At 43.0% G+C, this 18,991-nt stretch overlaps 1 protein-coding gene across 1 annotated transcript in view; it reads left to right on the top strand.

The window, feature by feature from the left end:
• LOC126298546 (uncharacterized) overlaps positions 1–9,694 on the top strand; it is a 439,384-nt gene extending 429,690 nt beyond the window's left edge. The window contains exon 15 of the mRNA XM_049989905.1: positions 8,052–9,694. Within this exon, the coding sequence (XP_049845862.1) occupies positions 8,052–8,729 (678 nt within the window). The 3' untranslated portion in view covers positions 8,730–9,694. The remainder of the gene's footprint in view (positions 1–8,051) is intronic.
• The last annotated feature ends 9,297 nt before the right edge of the window (positions 9,695–18,991 follow it).

Genomic DNA, 18,991 nt, shown 5'->3' with positions numbered 1-18,991 from the left:
GCTGTAATGTCTTATATGGTAGTTTTGGGGACACAAGCAGGTGTTCCTACGAAATTATTCATTATATTGCTTCAAGAGCAACTTTCTGGAGTTAACTGAATCACTCCACGGAACTCCAGCACCCTATAACCCCAATTAACTCCACTTTCACTTTGTCAGAAACCTTCAAAATAATGGGAAAATGGCTCCATGCACAGCTTATATTTCATGGAGTATCATAAAGCAATAAACACTAAACTTAACTTAAACAAACAAAATTGTCTACTAACACACACACACACACACACACACACACACACACACACACACACACACACAAAACCTGCAACTGCAAGGCAACAACTTAATGGCACCAAAGGATAATTTTACCTCTCGAATTGTTAATTAATGTGATGGTTCAATTAATCCCGGGGTTCAGTTAACCCCAAACTCCCCTAAAGTTATTGAATGTCTTACATATAGTCTGTATGTGTGTATTGTTTTCTTATCCTTTGCTTTGGTTGTTTACTTAAGCCTGCCTTTTCTCTCTGCTGTGCAATAAGATAATGAAGAACCAGAAGCCCTTTGTACACATGCATAGTAACCAGTTACAAAGCAAAAATGAATATTACATATGAACCAATATAACATGGAACAGCCATGTTAATCTATAGAAGTGGGTAAAGTCAACACCAGACTACACCCTCAGGGGCTCAGCATTCACTTGCTGGGTATTGATTTGTTGACCTTGGGGTTCCTGAGTTGGGGACTCACTACATGCTCAGAACATAATTTAGCAATGACCATGTGGCATGGTGATAGAACATTGTGTGTGACAGGGAATGGGGATCTTGGCTTGAGTGCCCAAATCATGAGGATGGTAAAAACATCTATAAAAAAATCCCTCAATCTCAATGTGTACTGCAAACTGTTCAGATGAACAGCTATTGAGGTGGAACAGTTGTTAGCTGGCAACCTATGGAGAACTTGTTGTATCTCAGTTGTATAAGGCTTACCTCGGCACACAGGACTCTGTCTAGATGGACTTTTATTTACATAGTTGCTCATGGGACCAAGATAGATCCTTTAAAATTTTCTCTTCCTCCTCCCAGTAGAATGGGTGGGCTGCTAGTAGGTACCAACACTCAATCAAATGAGAGGGCTCATGTAGCCCACCTTTTTACATTCAAAAGGGTTTACAGAAAATTGCAGGTACATTAAAAACTGTTAAGTGGGTGCAGAATGGGATTTTGTTGGCAAAACCTCAAGTTTCCAACAACTGATAAACCTGCAGCAAGCCAAAATCCTTGGGGAATATTCCATTGAGAGTAAGCTCCATGCCACCTTAAACTACAGTAATGGTGTTGTGATGCGCAGGGAGCTGGCGAACATCCCCAATGAAGACCTGAAAGTAGGGTGAGCCCAAGAAGGCATTGTAAATGTGCAAAATATAATGAAAAGGGTGGAAGGTGATCTGATCAAATCTGACTTGTTCATCCTCACTTTTAATAGCATGAAACTCCCAGAGCTAACTGTGCAGTCCAATGCTCTAATCCAATGTGCCATCTCAAATACCAGTGATTTGAGCACGTCACTCTTGGATGTAATGGATAAGCCTCTTGTGGGAAATGTGGTAAGGCTGCCCATGAAGGTGTTGGAGGTTCATCTCTTCCAAAGGTGTGAATTTTTCAGTGGCTGGGGCTCACCCTGTCTGGAGTAGGGACTACTGTGTCTGTCTTAAAGAACGGATCCCCTATGGTGATTCCAAAATAAAAAATTATAAGCCATGCAGCCCCCCCCCCCCTCTGCCCCATGTTGGCTGCCTCCTTTGCTTCAGTTGTTAAATAGCCGGTGCAGAAAACCAATGCTGCTATACAAATGGAGGTTGCTGGTGTCAGCACTAGTACCTGTGTTTGTCAGCGCACATGTGCTGCTGCAATTACTTCGAAGCCCATACTTCCTCCCAAAACATCAGACAAGGCCATGGGAGCTGAGAATGTGGAGCTCTCTGCTCCTCCAAAGGTTCAGTTTGGTCCAATGTGCAGGACTGCCACTACCACTGCCACCATTGTGGCTCCGAAGCCTACCGCGGGCAAAAAATCAAAGACCAAGCATCCACCACTGCTGGAATCAGGAAGTAAACAGTTCAAACAGCTCAACATCATCCTCTCTGATGTCTCTCATGATTATTGTTTAGAGCCAATGGACATTGATGTCAGACTGGGGCAATCATCGTGCCCCAAGACTGAGCCTCCACCCGTTATGAGCTCACCTGCCTGGTAGAAAGACTGCGTGAAAATGCAACCCCCCATGGTAGATGGCTCTCATATTACAGTGGAGCATTAATGGGTTCAGGACATATGTGGATGAACTGAAACTGCTAGCACAGGAACTTCCCCTGTGTCTGTGTTTACAAGAAACACATTTTAAAGCAACTGATGTCCCTGTGCTACTGGTCTATACTCTTCACTAGAAGGATGATCTGACTGGGGACAGAGCTAACAGAGAGGTTCCTGTGTGTGTAAGCAACACACACCTGAGTCCTCTGCTCTCTCCTTGGTTACTGACCTAAAAGCTTTAGCCATTTCTGAAAAGATCACTATCTGCTTCCTGTATTTATTTCTGCAAGATGCAATAGAATCTGAGGCTCTTACAGGCCTTATTGCAGAACTCCACCGCCCATTTCTCCTACCGAGTGATTTCAATCCCCATAATGCATTATGGGGCTGGGTTTGAACTATACTTGTACCAGGGACAGAGTCTTGGGGAATCTCATGATGTCTCAGGAGCTGTGCATCCTCAACACTGGCAGTCCTACTCATTTCTTGTCTGATAATGGATCATCCTGAGCCATCTATTCCTCTTTCTTTAGTTCTCTCCAGCCCTTGCAGACTTGACATAGAGGGAAGCAACTGGTGACCTTCATTCCAGTGACCACTTCCCACTGAGGATCCACCTATTGGATGGAGGATTGCTTGGGCAGAAGTCACCAAAATGGATGGTCATCAGGTGTAACTGGACACTATTCAGCCAGATGGCTGTGTTTGAACAGATGACAGTGCCAAGGAATGTGTGGACCACTTCGCATGAGTGATCTGTCATGCTGCTGAATTATCCATCCCAAAGTCTTCATGTCACCTTAGGAGGCAACCTGTACCTAGATGGACTGATGAGTGCCATTCAGCAATGTGGGACAGGTGTATGGCTCTTAGATGGTTTAAATACAGCCCAACAGCAGACAGTCTCACAGCTTTCGAGTTGCAAGAGCAAAGGATCAGTACATAATTAAGAAGGACAAGAAAAGGTCATGATAAGCGTTCCTGGGCTCTATCAATCATTACACTTGCTCTACAAAAGTATGGAAAGCCATCCAGGGAATTACCAGTAACCACAGTTGTTTACCATTAGCAACAGTGCTCAAACAGGGGTGTCTCCAAACAACACCCAGAGACATTACTTAGATGAAGACAGAGCATTTTGGAGTGCGCCAGTGGTAAGTGCTGCCAGTCTTCTGTCACATTTTGTGTCACAGGGAACGGAGATCTTGGCCTGACTGCCAAGATCACGAGTATGCCAAAAACCTCTATAAAAAAAAGTCAGTTCCAAGGTGTGCTGTGTGTTGATGAGACACATGGCTGTTGAGGTGGAATAGTCATTAGTGGGCAACCTCTGGGAACCTGCTGCACATCAGTTGTATAAGGCTTACTGAGGCACTCACACTCTGTGTGAGTGGACCCTTATCTCCCTAGCTGCTCATGGGACAGAGATGGAACCCTTGAAATCTTCATCTTCTCCTCCCGGCATGATGGGTGTACCACCTGGGAGTACCTACTCAAACCGATTCATCCAAAAGAATGAGGAAGGCTAGTCCTCCTGACAACCAACTTTTCATTAGTAACAGGGCTCAATGAGTCATGAATCAGAATATGTTTGTAGTGATCAAGAGGAAGGAGGGTATATCTGAAAATGTGTCTCCCTTCTATGTCCATAAAGGCTTAGAAGGGTTTGCTGGTACCATAAAGTTTATCAAGAAGTTGCGAAATGGTTCCTTGCTGGTCGAGACTGACTGTGCAAAGGAAGTCACAGAAATTGGGTGATTATGACATCATTATTTAGTTGCATTTAGTTGACATTGCTGAATTCAAACAAAAATGGGCAATACAAGGGATAGTGAATGTGAAGCAAAGGACATGTAGGAACAATGGAGAAATTGAAAAGACTGCCACCTTCATTGCAACCTTCAGTCCTTTGATGCTGCCTGAACGCTTCATGACAGGTTTCCTCCAACTTAGGGTTAGGCCCTATGTCCTTAACCCTCTGGCAGGTGTGCTCACTTTTGTCACATGAGCAGGCGCGCATTGTAAAATTAACAAAATGGTCATTTGTCAGTAAAAAAATTTGCCTTAAACAAACTATTATATTTACTGAAAAAAACAGTTCATATTCACTATCTTCAACATTTATAACAAAAAATTTGCTCTTTTAGTTCTTTAAATAACAATTTAACCAGTTTTTCTGCCATATGATCACTTTCATAACACCTTTCACAGACAATAAAAGTAGGCAAAGCGAAGTTGTAGAATCTCACAGGTGCTGATTGAGAAAATGTCACTGCATTCTTTGGTTGCAAGAGATCTTGAATATGAGAGTTTCATATAAGCTTTCCGTCGACCCTCACTGATAGAACTCTGGTCTCTTCCACTTCAATAATTGAGCCACCATTGCTTGATATTAGGAAACAGAATTGTGTCAAAGAAACCACATGCACTGTGTTATATGGAACTGGAAATTGTCCAAGTTTAGATTTGTCACGCTTTTTTACAGTTAACACATTCTTGTGCGTTTTTCCTCTTACTGGATTCTCTAAAATGTATGAGTATTTCGGCATACTGCTGATTATTTTTGGTGTGGATGTTTTGCAGAAAATCGAGAAGAGTGATGCTTATATGACCCCAAAAAGAGTCTTCATAACTGATCACTAGCCCTACTCTTCCTATACCTTAAAGAAAAGGAATAACGCACTCTCACGGGGTGAACCTTCATTTCTAGACCATAGGGATTAGCCCCAGTGTCACCAGCTGTCACAAAATTGGTTGGAAGTGTTTTTATTGGTTTATAATGCGTGAAACATTGAATATGGGAAAACCGGAACAGAAGAGAATCGCAGCATTTGAGACGTGGTGCTGCAGATGAATGCTGAAAATTAGGTGGACTTGTAAAGTAATGAATGAGGAGGTTCTGTGCAGAATAGGAGATGAAAGTAATATGTGGAACACACTGACAAGGAGAAGGGACATGATGATAGGACATGTATTGAGGCATAGGGGAATGACTTGCATGGTGGTAGATGGAGCTGTAGAGGGCAAAAACCATAGAAGAAGACAGAGATTGGAATACATACAGCATATAATTGAGGATGTAGGTTGCAAGTGCTACTCTGAGATGAAAAGACTGGCATAGGAGAGGAATTTGTGGCGGGCCACATTAAACCAGTCAGGAAACTGATGACGCAAAAAAGAGAGAGAGAGTGAGAGTGAGAGTGAGAGTGTGTGTGTGTGTGTGTGTGTGTGTGTGTGTGTGTGTGTGTGTGTGTGTGTGTGTGTGTGTGTGTAAAACAGATCAGAGCAAACTCTCATCCTTCCTCCCCTCAAATTGGGAGTCAACAGCCCATTTCTATCACATTCTGATAAAGTTTTCACCATCTTCTACATGCACAATTTTACTGTGTGTTAAGATCACGGTTTGTGGGACGTCTATCCACTCTCACATGGCACTGTTTGTCTTAAAAGTTGGCTTCCCCTCCTATAATTCTTTTTCATCCCCATGTGTACATTGTTCTTGTGGCTGATGTTATCTCTGCACAAATGTTCTGTAGTCTTCCGTGGATGTCGATCTGGCTGCAGCTCTTATTTGTCAATGGCTCTATGATGTAACGTAACATCTACTAGAAATCCATATTCCACCTGTAAGTAAACAGAAAACAGAAACATCTGTAGCCTATAGAGGGTGAATCACCCTATCTGTGCAATCTGAACTAACTAGATCAGTTAATAAAGAAGTTATCATCACTTCTGCATTTTCATCAGTTTAACCATCGCATCATCTGCAAGCAAAACTGTTTTAAACTTATCCACTACAGTTAATATCAAATCATTAATGTACACTATTGGCCATAATAACTGCGACATCAGGTAGGATACCATATATTGAAAATTTTCTCATTGTGCATATACAGCACAGCAGAAAGGTTATGTGACCGAACTTGTAGCTGATTCAAGGATATAAATGGTGTGAAATTTGCACCTGGCAGCAACAATGTCTGTATCTAGTTGGGCATCGATTCAATCTGAGCTTGGATGACAGATATGGGTTTGTTATTCAATTGCTGTTTCAGATACATGCCAGAGCTCATCAGTTGTAGTGGCTGGTGAGTGGTGGCATGCCAAAACTCTTGGCAATGCATGACCTGATATTTTGATACAGAGAATTAGAAGTGTAGCGGCTGACACACACACACACACACACACACACACACACACACACACTTTCTCTCTCTCTCTCTCTCTCTCTCTCTCTCTCTCTCTCTCTCTCTCTCATGCACACACGTGTGCACTTCCATCAAGACACTCTAACCAGAAGAACTGTGACTCGTTTGAAGAAGTGTCGTGGTGCCACTCATACACTCAGTGTAGTTGTTGGTTCCATCTCTGCTGCCATGTCAAAGGAAGTTGAAACTATGATCATCATGCTGACGGTCTGTAGTGCCCCAGACATCATCACACTGTCTGTTTGAAAACTTGTTTTGTACCAAATGAGCCCATGTCTTGACTCAAGGTACATAACATTGTTCGCTCAGCCACTCAGGGTATTACAGCAATGTCTGTCCTCTCCGATGCTGGTCGCATGTGGTCGTTGATATCCTGTAAGGTGTTGAGTGCGGCCTTCCTGACTCCATAGATTCCATATTTGGACGATGGTCGTGATATTTGAATCAACGCGGACAGCAATATCACGATGTCTCGATAGGCAGTGATTCGGGTGCTGTTAGTTCTAACACTGGTAGATGTTTCTCCATCTTACATGAAGTACAATTCCAATCACATCATCAACATTCAAATGTGACGATTTCTGAATGTGAAACCCACAGCATAATCTTTCTTTGTACACTGAGGTGACAAGAGTCAATGCACACATACAGATGGCGGTAGTATCGCATACACAAGGTGTAAAGGGCCAGTGTCAATTATACCCAAGTGAGTCACATGAAAATGTTTCTGACGTGATTATGGCCGCACAATGGGAATTAACAGACTTTGAACGCCGAATGGTAGTTGGAGCTAGATGCACGAGACGGCCCATTTAGAATATTGTTAGGGAATTCAGTATTCCGAGGCCCAAGTTGTCAACAAGGCACTGTGCAAGCTTGTGGTACTCTATAATGGTGTGGGCTGTGTTTACATGGACTGCACTTGGTCCTCTGGTCCAACTGAACTGACCATTCAGCTGCTTGCAGACCATTTTCAGCCATTCATGGACTTCATGTTCCCAAAAAGTGACGAAATTTTTATGGATGACAATGCACCATGTCTGCAGGCCACAGTTATGCACAAAATTATGCACCGGCAACACTTTCATAATTATGGACTGGTATAGAGGCAGCATGGTTGAACATTTGTGCAGGTGACTTCCAATTGCTTTATGCCATGACTCTTGTCACCTCACTGTACAAAGTAGGTGGTGTTACTCCTACCTATTTTGTGTGGTCGCACTGAAATGCAGATCATTTTTCTTATCCAGTCATGTAGCATACTTCATGCCAGATTGTACCAACTTGATGTTTGTTTCATACGACATTCACGGTGCTGCAATTTTAATGGCCAGCAGTGAACATCAGGGGGAGCAGTGGCCCAAATAAGAAACCTTGTAGAACACACCATGCTCCAGTAACCCAGTCAGATGCTAATTTATTTTCTGATACTTGACACTGTCAGGCAACTTCATTCTTACCACTGCTCTGACAATATAGAAAATACATTATGCTATTATTTAATTCATTTTGCACATTGTTTCAGGCCCTGTCACTGGCAAGAAACTACCCAAATGATACAGTAGTTACTGATACACTCGAAGAGCTGGAAGCGGACCAAGAATGGATCACAAAGTATGCTCGAACCATATTCCAGTGGCTGCAGGACAGAAGAGGCAGGGAACCGAAGCGTTCCAGTAACACTCGCCGCCGTGGATCCAGACGCAGGCTGCACAGCTCCAGACAGAAAGCTGTGACTGGCAGACCAAGGGTCCCCAGAATGGTTGCCGCTGGTGACGAATCTTTGGACAGTGACTGGGAGCAGAACGAGTTAACAGCAGCTGAAGCTTCTTCAGAGAAACAATGCAACTTCATCACAGGTTGTGGAGACATGGGAGGAACAGAATTGGGAGAAGGATCTGTACCAGAGGGAGGGCTCAATCTCTCCAACCCACTACTTGTAAGAGAGACTGAGGCAAACAGGGGAACACTGTCACTGAATAGTTTGGACAATACAGAGTCAGAAACTGGAGATCCATGTGTAACACTTACAAGAGACTGTAGTCATGAGAAGGTTACAAAAAAGCGTGGGAACAGCCTACGCAGGAGGATCCGCAGGCAGATGCCGGTTCCCAGAAAGGTTCTATCTCTACAAAGCTTCTTAGCAAGTACTATCACCTATAGTGGGGAAACTCCCTCACCCACAGCTGTATCTGTTGCCTGATACGTTGACTGTTGGTGCTACACCAACTCCATAGCCTTTTAGACGCATGTACTGCGTGATGAGATTCTCTCTCTATTTGTGTGTGTGTGTGTGTGTGTGTGTGTGTGTGTGTGTGTGTGTGTGTGTGTGTGTGTTTGCATTTGCGTTTGTGTTTGCCTGCTCCATGTATGACACTTACCTTTTTGGTGAAAATAGTTTCTTTGTTTTGCTGTACGAGATTCGACAGGTACTGGAGACATTGAACAGTGATATGTTTTCATCCTTGAATAAATATTGTCTTATTGCCCATGCAATGTAGGGAGAGATGGTACACATTATTAACATGTGAGTATTCAAAGAAGATCTGATCTTTTGAGCCAATCAGAAGTTCTTAGATAGTAGAGTCTGATGGTACTTTCCTGTTACAAGATGCACAGTATGTTAGGTATGATAATTATGACTGTGAAGAAGCAGCACCACACACATCTAAGCTTTTAAAGTGGTTCTCTTTTTATAGCACCATGTAAGAACTGAAGTCTGGACTGTTTGATGACTGCAGTATTCCACATAGAAAACTGCAAAATTACCAACTGTAAGGAACTTTTATGGTGTAAGGCCATTGCATTTATTCTCATCTTAAAAAACTGATAAAACCTGTGCATCTCACTTCCACTTAAAGCATCTAGAAACATTATGATAACAAAATAAAAAGATTTAGAATTTATAATAACTGATGGAAACACCACTTACTGCTTCACCAATGTACAAACTACTTGTGAAGACTATGGTATTTTTCTAACTTTTAGGCTTCGTATTTTATGTATTAGGAAAAATACATAGTGTAGTAAAATAACATGAGATTATCATAAATGCAGCTTTTATATTTCAGATTTTTGAGCCTGAAAATTTACTTTTTTAAAAATTTGTTAGCTTCTGTAAGAAGAAGTGGTATAATAAATGGAACTAGGATGTTCTTATTTTAGAAATTTGTGTTATGTTATTACAAAATGTTTACAAATGTACAAAATTCTCTTATGGCACTCCTTCCCTCTAAGCAACATCTCACAGGCAACTGCAACTTCCAGGCTTAATCATGAGACTCGCCACATTCCCAAACATTTCTCCTATTGATAATGGTAGTTACAGAAGTAAACTGTATATTCAACAGATACCGACAGAGATCACATTCCATTATTTCATTTTTAGTACTGAAATCCACATTGCACATACGTTATTTTGTACACTAACAAAAACTTTTGTAATGGAAAATCATTTTATTCAGTCAGAGTCCATGATAATCTAGACATTGCTAATGATTAGAAAGTAAATGAACACCGTGAGCACAAAAGGACAAATGTATAAAACAGGTTTCGTCTTAGTAAAACCTGCAACCAAGAAACTAGCAATAAACAGAACATGAATTATCACAGGTAGAGAGCTCAATGGAAGTTAAAGAAAAAGAAGAAGAAGACATACCATATGAAACGGTGTGATGAAACAGAGCCCAATCACAGCTACAGTGCCCTCAACACTGACAGTAAGCATATAGATGGTGCTCTTAGCAAGTGGTGTTTGTTGCTTACATCAAGAAAATGAGCCATCTGCTTTATGAGATTGCATTGAGGCATGCAGTCGTGAAACCAGGTACATGCCGCTGAAGAGTTCACTGTTGAAAATCTAGAGTACGCAATGGAGCTGATATTTACAGCAGCTCTATTAAAGACAAAAATACTCTGTATACAGAATGAGATTTTCACTCTGCAGCGGAGTGTGCGCTGATATGAAACTTTCTGGCAGATTAAAACTGTGTGTCCGACCGAGACTCGAACTCAGGACCTTTGCCTTTCACGGGCAAGTGCTCTACCATCTGAGCTACCGAAGCACAACTCACACCCGGTACTCACAGCTTTACTTCTGCCAGTATCTCGTCTCCTACCTTCCAAACTTTACAGAAGCTCTCCTGCGAAACTTGCAGAACTAGCACTCCTGAAAGAAAGGATACTGTGGAGACATGTCTTAGCCACAGCCTGGGGGATGTTTCCAGAATGAGATTTTCACTCTGCAGCGGAGTGTGCGCTGATATGAAACTTCCTGGCAGATTGAAAATCTCATTCTGGAAACATTCATGAAGTGACTCATTCCACATCAACAATTACGGAATTGTTCAAATAATCTATGGAAAATGTAACTAAGTAACCAACCTAGTACAACAGTTCATGATAGGAAAGTCCCTCCATGGTAAACTTGTAAGGAGATGACTGCTGTACACTGTCCAGCCAGAACATTATGACCACCGATCTACAATCTACTATCAATATAAACTCGTCCAGGTGATAGCAGCATCACCTGGCGAGGAATGACTGCTAGTCAGACACATGCACTGTGCGTGTAGTTCACAAGCATGCTGTCCGTATGTTCAATGGGGAAAGGCGCGTGATCTATCTGAGTTTGACCAAGGCCAGATTGTGATGGCCTGGAGGTTCAGCATGAGCATTTCGGAAACTGCACAACTTTTTGGGTGCTCGAGGAGAGACATGATGAGTGTCTTCGACATGTAGTGAAATCACAGTGAAATCTCATCCATAAGTCGTGAGGTTGGGCATCCGTGCCCAGAAATGTATGACTTCATAGGCAGGGCAGACTGATAAAACAGGACAGCCGGAGAACTATGGCGGAAATAGCAGACTTTAACGTTGGGCAGAGTACTAGTGTCTCTGAACACACAGTGCACCAAACACTCCTAACAATGGGCCTCCGCTGCCAATGATCCGTGCATGTACCAATGTTAACACCACGACATTGTCAACTACTCCTGAAATAGCCACGTGACAATCAGCACTGGACATCCATGTAGTGGCAGAGCTTTGCAATGTCTGGTTAATCCCAATACCTTCTTCATCATGTTAATGAGGGTGTGAACTCATTATCTCCCAGGGGACCAGCTCCTTCATGCCTGTACTGTGAGACAGAGACAAGCTGGTGGCGGCTCCATTATGCTCTGGGGAACATTCACATGGGTATCTATGGGTGCAGTGGAGCTCCTGCAAGGCACCATGATGACCAAAGGATATCGTATACTGGTTGCAAACCACATACCCCCATTCATGACGATCTACATCCACATCTACATGTATAGTCTGCAAGTCACATTTAAGTGCCTGACAGAGGTTTCATCAAACCACCTTCACAATTCTCTATTATTCCAATCTCGTATAGCGTGCAGAAAGAATGAACACCTATATCTTTCTGCATGAGCTCTGATTTCCCTTATTTTATCATGATGATCATTCCGCCTCATGTAGGTCGGTGTCGACAACATATTTTCCCATTCGGAGGAGAAAGTTGGTGATTGGAATTTTGTGAGAAGATTCTGTCACAATGAAAAAAGCCTTTCTTTTAATGATTTCCAGCCCAAATCCTGTATCATCGTGTTTCCTGATGGCAGTGGCATTTTTTAACAAGATAATGTGCCATATCACAAGGCCACAAGTGTTATGGAGTGGTTCGAGGAATGCGGTGGCAAGTGCCAGTTGATGTGCTAAACCCCCAACTCGCCAAATCTGATCCCAATTGAACGCATCTGCGAGATGACTGAATGTGGCGTCAGATCTCATCACCCACTTTCTGGGATTTACGGGATTAGGTGACTTGTATGTGTACATGTGGTGCCAGCTCCCTTCTGTGACCTACCAAGGCCTCATTGTTGCCATGCCATGATGCGTTGTCTCTGTTATCCATGCCAAAGGTGGACATACTGGCTATAAGGTACTAGGTGCTCATGATGTTCTGGCTGATCACTGTAAGTGTAAACAAAAGCATAGGGCCATAGATAGAGAGATCACACATGAAACACATTTGGTTGTCAATAGGCTAATGCATAAAACCTTCAATGACAGCCTTAGTGGAATCTTACAGAAAGATTTCCCACAAAACCCTAAGAAATCCGGTCATATATAGAAATTGTCATTGGCACAGAAGTTAGTGTCCTGACGCTCGTGGAGAGAGAGGATTTCGAGGGTAGCTAAGCAAAAACAGAAATTCTGAATTCTATTTTCAGATGTAATTTTACTAAGGAAGATACAGACGTACTTCCCCAGTTGACATCTAGCACCACTGCGAAGGAGAGTGATATGTCAGTGGTATTGAGAAACAGCCAAAATTGCTAAATTAAACAGGGATACAAGGCCTGATGGACTCCCTGTCGAATTCTATACAGTATTTGCAGCTGAGTCAGCACCAGGTTTACTTATAATATTCGCTAGATCCCTTGAACAACAGACTCTGCCCAGTGATGGAAAAAAAGCAAAAGTCACACCCATCTCCAAGAAGGATAACAAGTTAAAAAAAAAAATTAAAAAGAAGCTCTGAGCACTATGGGACTTAACTTCTGAGGTCATCAGTCCCCTAGAACTTAGAACTACTTAAATCTAGATAATCTAAGGACATCACAAACATCCATGTCCAAGGCAGGATTTGAAGCTGCGACTGTAGCGGTCTCGCGGTGCCAGACTGTAGCACCTAGAACTGCTTGGCCACTCCAGCCGGCAGTGTTCCACAAAACTACCATCTTATCTCATTGATGTCCATCTGTTGTAGAACCCTAGAACATATTATGAGCTCAAACATAATGAGGTGTTCCAAACAGAATGATCTCCTCCATGCCAATTAGCATGGATTCTAAAAACATCGATCATGTGAAACCTAACGTATACTTTTCTCACATGTATGCAGTATTTCTTGACTTCTGGAAAAACTGAGTTGTTACTACACTAATGATAATCAACAAAGGTACACTTATATGGGATATAAAAACAAAATATGTGCCTGTATTGAGGATTTTTGATATGGAGGACACAATCTTTTCTGGCATAGAGATTTATTGACAGATGTAGAAGCAACTTAAGGCATGGTCAAGGGAAGTGCATTGGGACCTCTATTGTCCATATTGTATATTAATGACCTTGTAGACCATGCTAACAGTAACCTCAGACTTTACACAGATGATGCTGTTATCTATAATGAGTTAAAACCTGAAAGAAATATTCAAATATCCCATCACATCTTTATAAGGTTTCAAAGTGCTGTGAAGGAAATGGAAAACTGTGGTATCCTATGACTATAATATCAACAAATCATAATTGTAATTGGTCAGCTGATACCAATACCTGGGTGTAACACTCTGTAAGGATATGAACTGGAATGATCACGTGGTCTGAGTTGCAAGTAAAGCAGGTCGCAGACTGTGGTTCATTGATAGAATGCTAGGAAAATGCAGGCAATCTACAAAAGAGACTGAATGCTTACGTGACCTATTCCAGAAAATTGGTAAAGTGTTTGGGGCCCGTACCAGATAGGACTAGCAGGAGATATTGAATGTATACATGAATGTCACAAGTTAATTTCACCGGTCTGAAAGCACCATGGTCATGCTGAAGAAACTAAACTGGCAGACACTTGAAAATAGGCTCAAACTATCCCGTGAAAGCCTGCTTACCATGTTTCAAGAACCAGCTTTAACTGATGAATCTAGGAATATACTGCAGCCTTATATGTATGTATCCCTCCTATCTCCCATACTTCTACATCTACATACACAGTCCACAAGCCACCGTACGGTGTGGCAAAGGGTACTCTGTATTACTACTAGTCATTTCCTTTCCATTTGCAAATAAATTGAGGGAAAAACGACCAGGTATATACCTCCGTATGAGCCCTAATTTCTCGCACAGGGTGAGAGTTATTGAACTATATAAAAGAAAATCATCATAACTTCTAAACGCTTTGCATTAGGACTTTCAAAGTGAGTGGTTGGCCGCGGGGCATTACGGGAATTAGTATGGGCATGATAAGCTGAAAACAGGCAAGGAGGTCATCCACAGCATCAATGTTCTGACACTTCAGCAGTGAATTTCGCTATTCATCTGCGCAACGTCATCGCCAATGATGGCAGGCATATCGAACATGTATTAACCTGAATCCGAATATCAGTAATGATGTTTACATCTTGAATAAAGTGTGTGCACGCCATAGTTTGTAACTAATTAAAGATTCTTTTTTCATATAATTCAGTAACTGTCACACTGTATCTTATATTTGTTCGCCTTACACGAAATGTATGTTGGCGGCAGTAGAATCAATCTGCAGTCAGCTTCAAATGCCAGTTCTCTAAATTTTCTCAAAAGTGTTCCCCGAAAAGAATGTTGCTTTCCCCACCAACGATTCCCATTTGAATTCCCGAAGCATCTCCATAACACTTTTGTGTTGTTCGAACCTAACGGTACTAAATATAGCAGCCGCCCCTGAAGGGCTTCGTTGTCTTCATTTAATCCAACCTGGTACATATCCCAGACACTCGAGAAGTACAGAAGAATAGGCGGCAGCAGTGACCTGTCTCTTTTACAGATGAAGAACACTGTCCCAAAATTCTCCCAACAAACCAAAGATGTCTCACGTTTTTCCTACCACAGTCTTCACATGCTCGTTCTATTTCATATCACTTTGCAATGTTACACCCGTATATTTAAACAACGTGACTGAATACTACTAATTCTGTACATGAACATTTCGGGTTTGTTTTTCCTGCTCATCAGCATAAACTTACATTTTTCTACATTTACAGCTCACTGCTTTGTTAAATGCTTCCCATACCGCTTTCTCATGGCCCTGGAGAACTTGAAGAAAATTGTTATCTTTAAGAAGATGACGAATCTGCAAGTCAATGAAGATACATTCTTTAACTTTCGCATCACTGTTATGTGCAGCCATCTGCTGTGGCTGAGTGGTTCTAGGTGCTTCAGTTCTGAACCGCGCTGCTGCTACGGTCGCAGGTTCAAATCCTGCCTCGCGTATGGATGTGTGTGATGTCCTTAGGTTAGTTAGGTTTAAGTAGTTCTAAGTTCTAGGGGACTGATGATCTCAGATGTTAAGTCCCATAGTGCTTAGAGCTATTTGAACCATTTGTTCTGCGCAAATAGTCCCCACAGGTACTTAAAAGTTTCTCCACCCTGTTCCATCCCCTTTACAAAATTCTTCATTTGTGATCGTTTCTCATATTGCATAATGCATTTGAATATAAGAACAATTACAGTTATTAAATTACATTGTCGTAACTTCAGGGTAGATGAGGGTGGAAGCAATTTGAGAGAAAGAACAGTTGACATAAAGTATTCTGAATGATGCCGACCTGGTACATATCCCAGACACTCGAGAAGTACGGAAGAACAGGCGGCAGCAGTGACCTATCCGGTCTCCTTTACAAATGAACAACACTGTCTCAAAATTCTCCCAACAAACCGAAGCTGTCTTGGGTTGGTGACCAACTTATCGCACCCTCATTATAAAATGGTGAGCCAAAACATTACGACCACAGTCCACTGCGACGTTGGATGCCATCTAGTGGCATTGTGGAAACGCGATGCGGTAACAAAACTATGTAAGTGGTGCAGACACAGACAGGGGATCACCCTAGCAAAGATATGGGCAGCAAATGGGGAAATGCATTGAGATAAGCGACTTTGACAAAGTTGCTGATGATTATTATTATGCAGAATCTGTGAAAGAGTATATCAAAAATGGCAAAATGGTTGAATGTACATGTGCTACTACCGTGAGCATCTACAGAAAGAGGTAGGAGGACAGTGAAACTTTCCCTAGGCTCTAAATGGTTGGACATCCATGATTCTTCACAGAACGTGGGATTTGGAGGCTTGTCTGCTCTCTAAGCAGGATGGATAGTGATCTGTCGGATCTCTGCCAAAAGAGCACAATGCTGGTGCACGCAAAAGTGTTTCAGGGCATTCCATTCATAGTAAAGTTCTATGTACTGACTTGGCAGAAAATCCTAAGAAATTTTGGTCCTATGTCAAAGCGGTAGGTGGATCAAAACAAAATGTCCAGACACTCTGTGACCAAAATGGTACTGAAACAGAGGATGACAGACTAAAGGCCGAATTACTAAATGTCTTCTTCCAAAGCTGTTTCACAGAGGAAGACTGCACTGTGCTTCCTTCTCTGGATTGTTGCACAGTTGACAAAATGGTAGATATCGAAGTAGACGACAGAGGGATAGAGAAACAATTAAAATCGCTCAAAAGAGGAAAGGCCGCTGGTCCTGATGGAATACCAGTTCGATTTTACACAGAGTACTCGAAGGAACTTGCCCCCCTTCTTGCAGCGGTGTACTGTAGGTCTCTAGAAGAGCGAAGCGTTCCAAAGGATTGGAAAAGGGCACAGGTCATCCCCGTTTTCAAGAAGGGACGTCGAACAGATGTGCAGAACTATAGGTCTATATCTCTAACGTCGATCAGTTGTAGAATTTTGGAACACGTACACTCCTGGAAATTGAAATAAGAACACCGTGAATTCATTGTCCCAGGAAGGGACGCCCTAACCGCCGTCTGCTTCACGTCTGCTGTGCAGCGAGCTACCTTAATTTAAGTATTAACTGTGTTTTTCTTACTTGTCACTTCTTCTTCTGCGTGTTTTTGCTTTTAGGAAGCTTTAATAGTCGAGTGCTATTAAGTGTTCCATAGATCTCGTGTTTGTTTTGAATACAGTCAGAGAGTCCCTTTAGTCATCCATAGTGCTAGTAGTGCTAGTGTTTGTTTTGAATACAGTCCAGAGACAGGTAGTGCTATTTTCCTTGTTTTCTACAAGGAGTGGTTAGCAATCACACTTTAGTCAATAATCAACCGCCTTTAGTGAATTAGCAGTCTATTTAAAAGTTTATTAACACTCTATAGTAAATTGACTTCTTAGGATGGATAGGATGTGTGGCTGCTGTGTACGGACGCAGGAGGAGCTGGCCACTCTTCGCGAACAGCTGAGCGTGTTGATGGCCGCGGTCAGCCGTCTTCAGGCTGCTGCCTCGGAGTGTAGCGGCAGTGGGGAGTCTGGTGCGTCGCAAGGTATACCCCAGGTGTTACATGCTTCACCCACTGTCCCTGCTGTCGAGACATCTTCGCGGGTACCGGGCGCGGTTGGGCCACCCTCTCCCCAAGGGGAGTGGCGGGTTCAGCGGCGTTCGCGGCGCACGAGGCGGAGGGTCAATGTGGAGGCTGGCCGTGTGGCATCGCCCGCTCTGCCTGTGAGTGGACATGTGGCTGCTCCTTCAGCAAGGTCCGAGCAGGCACTTGGGGGGAGGGGTTTATTAGTTATTGGGAGCTCCAACGTTAGGCGGGTGATGGAGCCCCTTAGGGAAATAGCGGAAAGGTCGGGGAAGAAGGCCAGTGTTCACTCTGTCTGCTTGCCGGGGGGTCTCATCCGAGATGTGGAGGAGGCCCTACCGGCGGCGATAGAGAGCACTGGGTGCACCCGACTGCAAATTGTTGCTCATGTCGGCACCAATGACTCCTGCCGTCTGGGTTCAGAGGTCATCCTCAGTTCGTACAGGCGGCTGGCGGAGTTGGTGAAGGCGGAAAGCCTCGCTCGCGGGGTGGAATCAGAGCTAACTATTTGTAGTATCGTTCCCAGAACCGATCGTGGTCCTCTGGTTTGGAGCCGAGTGGAAGGCTTAAACCAGAGGCTCAGACGATTCTGCGGAGAGCTGGGGTGCAAATTTCTCGACCTCCGCTATCGGGTGGAGAAATGTAGGGTCTCCCTGAATAGGTCAGGCGTGCACTACACGCCGGAAGTGGCTACGAGGGTAGCGGAGTACGTGTGGAGTGCACATGGGGTTTTTTTAGGTTAGAGAATTCCCTCCCTAGGCCCGACAAGACGCCTCCTGAGACGCGGCAAAGCAGTAGGCAAAATGCAACAAGGAATAACAATATTAATGTGCTTATAGTAAACTGCAGGAGCGTCTATAGAAAGGTCCCAGAACTGCTCTCATTAATAAACGGTCACAACGCCCATATAGTACTAGGAACAGAAAGTTGGCTGAAACCAGACGTAAACAGTAATGAAATGCTAACCTCGGATTGGAATGTATACCGCAGAGATAGGCTGGACAGTGAAGGGGGAGGCGTGTTTATAGCGATAAGAAGTGCAATAGTATCGAAGGAAATTGATGGAGATTCGAATTGTGAAATGATTTGGGTGAAGGTCACGGTTAAAGCAGGCTCAGACATGGTAATTGGATGTCTCTATAGGCCCCCGGGCTCAGCAGCTGTTGTGGCTCAGCATCTGAAGAATAATTTGGAAAATATTTCGAGTAGATTTCCCCACCATGTTATAGTTCTGGGTGGAGATTTTAATTTGCCGGATATAGACTGGGAGACTCAGACGTTCATAACGGGTGGCAGGGACAAAGAATCTAGTGAAATATTTTTAAGTGCTTTATCTGA

This window comes from Schistocerca gregaria, chromosome X (genome assembly GCF_023897955.1).
Source record: "Schistocerca gregaria isolate iqSchGreg1 chromosome X, iqSchGreg1.2, whole genome shotgun sequence".
Lineage (NCBI taxonomy): Eukaryota > Metazoa > Arthropoda > Insecta > Orthoptera > Acrididae > Schistocerca > Schistocerca gregaria.
The sequence above is the reverse complement of the archived record's forward strand: the minus strand, read 5'-3'. Positions and strand labels throughout refer to the sequence as shown.